General features: G+C 36.4%; 2 protein-coding genes across 2 annotated transcripts; both read right to left on the bottom strand.

Moving 5' to 3' along the window:
- Positions 1 to 1939: 1939 nt before the first annotated feature.
- On the bottom strand, positions 1940 to 2641 carry LOC110711932. Its single transcript, XM_021890369.1, has one exon. It carries the CDS (start codon positions 2639 to 2641, stop codon positions 1940 to 1942), a length of 702 nt encoding a protein of 233 aa, XP_021746061.1.
- Positions 2642 to 3188: 547 nt separating this feature from the next.
- On the bottom strand, positions 3189 to 4337 carry LOC110711933. The gene has a single exon (XM_021890370.1). The coding sequence runs from the start codon at positions 4335 to 4337 to the stop codon at positions 3189 to 3191; it is 1149 nt and encodes a 382-aa protein (XP_021746062.1).
- Between the last annotated feature and the right edge of the window lie 2395 nt (positions 4338 to 6732).

Here is a 6732-nt window from a genome sequence, read left to right on the forward strand (position 1 = left end):
TGCCCTCATTTATTTAATAGTCATCCTTATTTTGTGATCATTCTTTTTCCTTATTTCCTCTCTTTTTCATCAAAGCAAGTCTCTAGTTTGTTAAAAAAAAAAAAAAAGCAAATCACCAGTTCACTACCATAACCCGCAACTCCCTCCTGTCTTCACATACACACCCACCACCACACTGCCCCTTCCCTCCTACCGGCGCACCAACCCTCCCCACCGCTGTCACCATTTTAAATTTGAGTTTTAAATACCAAATCCAACCAACAAAACTCCAGATCTGGAGTTTTTTTGGCCGAATTTGGTCGTTTTAAGCTATAATTGATAATATGAAATGGTTTGTTTTCATTTTTACTCTTGATTTTTTTATTCCAATTTTTAGGGTTATGGGTTTTTGGGTAAATGTTGTTGGTTTTGAGTAAGTAAAGTATTATTTTCAAAGTGGGTTGGTGAGTTCAGTGGATTTGTTGTGGTTTTGGATGGTTTTTGGGGTAGAGGGAGCAGTTTTGGTTAGGTGAAAAACGATGGATTCCGGTAGGTTTTGGAATGGACGGTGCTTTTCTCAGGGATAAGTGTGTGGTTTTGAGGGGTGGGAGGAGATGGTTTTAGGTGGGTCGTAGGGGGCGTTTAAGGGTGGGTGGGGCGGTTTTGAAGGGTGGGAGGGATGGATTCGAGTAGGTATTGGATGAATAATGGTGTTTTTTGGGATGTACGGCGATTTTGAGGGGTAGTGCGATTTTGATGTGGGTATTAGACCACTCTCAATGGTGAGCAATGCTCACCCACTCTCTCTCTACCCACTTTCTCTCTCAACAAATCACTTTTGCTCATGGGCAAAAAAATTTCACATTTTCTCTCCCAATGGTGAGCAAAAAAAATGCCCACCCACCACTCTCTCTCTCTTACTTTTTCAATACCCCACCATTACTTTCTCTCTCCTACACAACACTTCTTTATTTATTTATTTCATTTATATTTTAACAATGTTACTCCAAATAAATAAAAACTAGTTTAAATTTGTGTAACTTATATTTTTTATTTTTGTCTTTTTTATCGTTAAAATTTGTCGTAAAATTAAGTACGTTAAGTAAAAAAAATAGTAAAAAAAAAGCTCAAAATTTGTTAAATGTTTTTATTTATTTTAAAAGTGGTACAATACTAGAAACCAATTACATTTGCAACGTCATGCGTAATTAAACTTAGGAAATAAAATAAACACAACAACTAAAAAATAAATCGACTGCGTACGGAAAAGTAGCTACGCCATAGTACTTGGCTTTATTTAAGTCGTGCTAATTTCTCCCTAATTACGTGGCCCGTATCGTTGCCAAATATGTTCGACTAAATCACGTTTCAGAGATAGATGAATTTCTCTTTCACGGAGGGAAGCTTTTCGCTGTAGAAATGCGTTGAAGTCAAAGTTGGTAGGTCGGCCTACGTTGAATTCAAACGGTGGCGTTGTAGATGTTGATGCTGGTGTTGATTCTTGTTGATCTTCTTCGAAGAAGGCTCTTAGAACTTCGGCTCGAGTGTAGTTGTGGCGCTCATCTTCAACAATCATGTTGTGCATAATGATACATGCTTTCATTATGTCTCGCAGTATGTCCTCATCGTACGCCAGTGACGGTTTTCGTATTATTGCAAATTGAGCTTGCAAAACACCGAATGCTCTTTCAACGTCCTTTCGAGCAGCAGCCTGGTGGTCAGCGAACAATTTATCTTTTTGAAGTTGAGGGGTTGTGATACCCTGAACAAAAGTTGCCCACTTCGGATAAATACCGTCGGCTAAGTAATATGCCATGTTGTATTCATGGCCGTTAACGGTAAAATTTACCGGAGGAGCTCGACCATGCAGAACCTCATCGAACACTCGGGAACGGTATAAGACATCAAGGTCATTACAAGATCCAGGAATACCAAAGAAGGAATGCCATATCCATAAATCCTAATCTGCAACGGCTTCCAATATTAGCGTAGCTTTCTTGTTCCTACCGGCGTACTGCGCTTTCCAAGCCGTTGGACAGTTCTTCCATTCCCAATGCATGTAATCAATGCTGCCTATCATGCCTGGAAAACCACGCAGTTCATTTTGATGCAGTATTCTGGCCAATTCATCAGTTGTAGGGTTTCGCATGTACTCGGTTCCGAACTGATCAATGACCCCGGTACAAAAACGTTGAAGGGCAACTCGAGCGGTTGACTCACTGATCCGAACGTATTCATCCACGGCGTCCGCAGCCATGCCGTAGCCTAACATTCTTATCGCCACTGTACATTTTTGCAGAGGTGATAAACCTAACCTTCCAGCTGCATCCCTACGCTGCTGGAAGTAAACATCACCTTCAACGACCTTGTTCATTATACGTACAAACAAAGGTCGTTGCATACAAAATCTTCTTCTAAATTGGGTGGTGTTGTACACAGGATTATCGGAAAAGTAATCATTAAACAACCTGTCATGTCCAATATCCCTATCTCTTCTATTCGTACCCCCTCTAGGTTTTTTTGAAGTGTGTTGGGATTGTATTTGGGGCATGAGGACAGATGGGGGTTGGTATGTGAAGAGTTCATCAACAAGTTGATCATATTCTTCAGTATTTGAAGAAGATGAGCTTGAACTTGAGCTTGATGATGGTCTAGAATACATCTTGTATTAATATTGTTACTTGATGAATGGGTGTGGTTGTGGATATGTGCCATGCCTACTATATATAGCAGAAATATCAAATGAATATGTGGTTACAAATATGAATGACCACACCAAGTACATGAATCAAATTTTCAACCACGGAATAGGTATACTATGCTAGTTGACAGTGACAAGTCTTGAGTGCAATAATGTCGGTATCAATGGCACAAAGGTAAAGCATTCTGATAAAGTTAATATAGGAAAACGTGGCTATACAATGACAAAGATTTATTGAAATTATGTCGATATCAATGACACAAAATTAAAGCATTTTGATAAAGTGAAATCAGAAAAATGTGACTACACAATGACAAAGATTTAAAGCAATTATGTCGGTATGAATGACAACTTAAATCAACTTGTTAAACAACTTTTCATTCAATATTGGAAAATCAGAATACAAGTGTACATCTTTCTTACATTGAAATTAACCACACCACTAATACAACTTAAAAATAAAAGACTAAATTGCGCTTAATAAATAAAAGACTACAACCAAACATGCTTAAAGGCCTTGTAATTTACCCAGTAAAAAATTCTTGTACGACTCTTCTTCAGGAGTGAGTGGCGTAGGCGAATTCTTCAGAGCTTGCACCATATCAAACCAGGTTTTCATCTTATGAATGTCAAGTTCCTCCCTTTTCCTCTGTTCCTTGTCTTTTTCAATTTTGATCCTCTCTTCCTTCAGAATGGCCTCCCTCTTGCGAATTGTAGCGAATTCCTTCATTCGTTCTCTAAGCTCAGACGAACCACTTTCTGTTGCTACTGCTTTCCCTTTACGCTTCGCCTTTTCCTTCTTGACACCCTCGAGTCGTTGTAAACCGCCAGATGAAAAACCATCCGTAGGGGTTTCATCCTCTACATCATCTCTGGACCTCTTCCCACTTCCAGCACTACCTTCTTCCTCAGCATCACAAGCGAATTTTCTTTCCTTCAATGACATTGACCATCTCAGCTTTGGTCTCCACTTTGGATCCTTATTAAGCATTTCAATTGCGTGAGGAAAAGTGAAATTGCGACCTTGGGCGACATGAAAAAGCTTCGCCGCACTTTTCATACGATCAGCTTCATTGTAACCACTCCCTCCCTCCGGAAGTCTACCTTCTTCATCATAGCAAGATATCCATTGCAGTGTGTCCGCTGCCAACCTTCTCCAGTGCGACGTCAGACTCTTAATAGGCCTTGGCGGAATTATATGCTGCTTCTGCGTATGCAAAGTTTGATATGCTGCGTGTACATTGCGCCATAGGCTAGTTGCTTTTTGGCTTGTACTTTTAATAGCATCCTCGCTAATCTGCAAGTACAACCCAATCAGAGCTTCATCTTCCGCAACAGACCAAATACGGGTAGCTCGTGCAGGAACTTGGTTGGGTTCCAACAAGCGAACTGGTGGAGGAGGATACTGCAGCGTCTCTGGTACGCTTTCCTCTTCGCTCTCATCGAAGAGTGTGTTACTACCAAGATCAGTTCCAGGTGTACGATCTTCATTAGCAGGGTTTTGTAGGGGAACCACAGTGGGTGTCTGATGCAGTGGAGGTGGTTGCGAAGACATATTGCCCATTCTTTGCAAGAATAATTGAAACTCGGGATTAGTTAGGAAATCATCACTAAAACCCGAAAATTGTTGACGGAAATTTGGGTTGTTTGGATCCATTAAAAGATTCTGCATCAAAAAACAAAAGATAAATATCGTTACAAACATTTACTCAAAAAACAAATTAAAATGATAACAAATCCAAAAAAATATCAACAACTTTCTTCAATTGCATAATGCAATTACATTACATGCCGTACAATATTTTTTTTCCTCACAAAATAACATATATACTAATTTTAACACATAACTACATGTACATATTAAAAAAAAATAATTAACCAATACTTGCAACACTTTAAGAACTATGAATTTAGAAATTTATTGAGAAAATATACACAACTTTGTTTAATTACATAATGCAATATAATTTCATGGCCCATAATATTGATTTTTTTTCAAAAAATCACATACATACTAATTTTATTACGTAACTACATTTATATATAGCAAAAAAAATTAACCAATAATTGCAACACCTTAATAACTACAAATTTAGTAATTTATGGAGAAAATATACACAACTTTGTTTAATTACATAATGCAATTTAATTTCGTGGCCTTTAATTTTTTTTTTCCATAAAATCACATATATACTATTTTTATTACGTAACTACATTTATGTATAGCAAAAAAAAATTAACCAATAATTGCAACATTTTAATAACTACAAATTTAGAAATTTATGGAGAAAATATACACAACTTTGTTTAATTACATATTGCAATATAATTACATGCCCTACAATTTTATTTTTTTTTTTAAAAATCACATATATACTAATTATATTAGAATAATTTTTTTAAAAAAATTGTTACCTGAATATGGGTGAATTGCAACAACAATATTCTTCTACAAATTTAAAATACTTTTAAGAAATTAAAATGTGGAGGATTTAAAGTGTTTACGAAATTATATCAAAATATATCAAAATGCATGTCTATTTATAGAGAATTTAATTTTATGACCGTTGGTAATTTTTTTTTTTTTTTTTTTTTTTGCAAAATATATTTTTCAGAAAATAGATTACAAAAATATATCCGTTGTAAACGGCTAGTATTTTCTGATTGGCTGGCAAACTGCACCCGCCACGTGTCGCTTCTTCATTCGCTCCCTCGCTGCACGCGTCAGATGCTCTGCTTTTTTTTTAAAAAAAAATTCCGCTACCTCAAAACGACGCGTTTTGAGGCGCGCCTTTGAGGCAGCTTCATCAAAACGCGTCGTTTTGATGCTTGAGGGTCCGAAATTTTTTGGGTTTTCCAGCCAGCTGTGGGCCCCACTCAAGTTACTATTCATCAATAAAAATGCTCAAGTTTTGAGCTTTTTTGGTTTTGCTCATGTGTTTTTTTTTTTCTCATTTCACCAATTTCTCACCATTGTGGTTGGTGATCATTTTTTTTCCTCACAAAAAAAGCTCATGAGCAAAAAATTTCCTCACCATTGCTAGTGCTCTTAGGATGGGGCAGTGGTGTTTTCCAGGGTGATGGTTAAGGTTGCAGTGGTGGGGAGCTGTAAATATTAAGTGGTGATGGGTAATTGAGAAATGTTTTTAAGGGTATTTGATTAACTTCATATTTCGTTCACCATGATTAACTGTAGGGCTGTTCATCGGTCCAAGACTGGACCGGACCGAAAAATTGAATTTCACGAATCGAAGATTGGATCGATTAAGATAGGACCAAACCCGGATCGGACCAAAAAATCGGTCCAAAACCCGGACCGATTTTGACCGAATTTAGAATTATTTTTAAAAAATTTCCTAAAGTTTGAATAATTAATGGAAAACTAAAAAAAATAAAGGAAAAACAATATTTAAATGTCTGTTTTTTATATGTTTAGTACAAAAAAACTCATACGACTAAAGTTTTTTAAGCTTGTTAAGGATAATCTTAATCATTATTAAAGATTTTATGTATAATTTTAAGGAAAAAATCAGTCCGATCCAAGACCGGTTTTTATAGGGTTTTTGGACCAGACCGGGCTGAAATAATAAATTTCTCGACCCGGAGACCGGACCGATTAATTTGGTCCAGTCAGGGGTCGGACTGGATCGGTCCGGACCAATTTTTGAACCCCCCCTAATTAACTGTAGTTAGTCTAATAATTCCATTAATGTCATGACTAACTTAATAACAAAAAATACAAGGTTACCAAAGATAATTAACTTTTTTTTTCCAATTTACCAAAGAGAAAAATAAGAAGTACGGTGATACCAAAGAGAATTTCCCAAATTAATTTGATAATGTGTTTGATGAGAGAAATAGATAATTTTGTTACAAGATTTAAGCTCTAATACCATGAAGACTTTTGAGTAGAAATATAATGAATTTGCTATTTTAGAGTAAAAACACTACAATAAAATTACCTTTTCGTAGCTATTATTTTAACATTTTGTATCAATTATATTTGCTACAAAAAAAATTCCAACGAATGGTTATTCGATACAACAACCACT

This window comes from Chenopodium quinoa, unplaced genomic scaffold (assembly GCF_001683475.1).
Source record: "Chenopodium quinoa cultivar QQ74 unplaced genomic scaffold, ASM168347v1, whole genome shotgun sequence".
NCBI classification, from domain to species: Eukaryota; Viridiplantae; Streptophyta; class Magnoliopsida; order Caryophyllales; family Amaranthaceae; genus Chenopodium; species Chenopodium quinoa.

Coding starts and splice junctions, on each gene's coding strand:
- LOC110711932 (XM_021890369.1), bottom strand. CDS start 2,641: ATGTATTCTAGACCATCATCAAGCTCAAGTTCAAGCTCATCTTCTTCA.
- LOC110711933 (XM_021890370.1), bottom strand. CDS start 4,337: ATGGATCCAAACAACCCAAATTTCCGTCAACAATTTTCGGGTTTTAGT.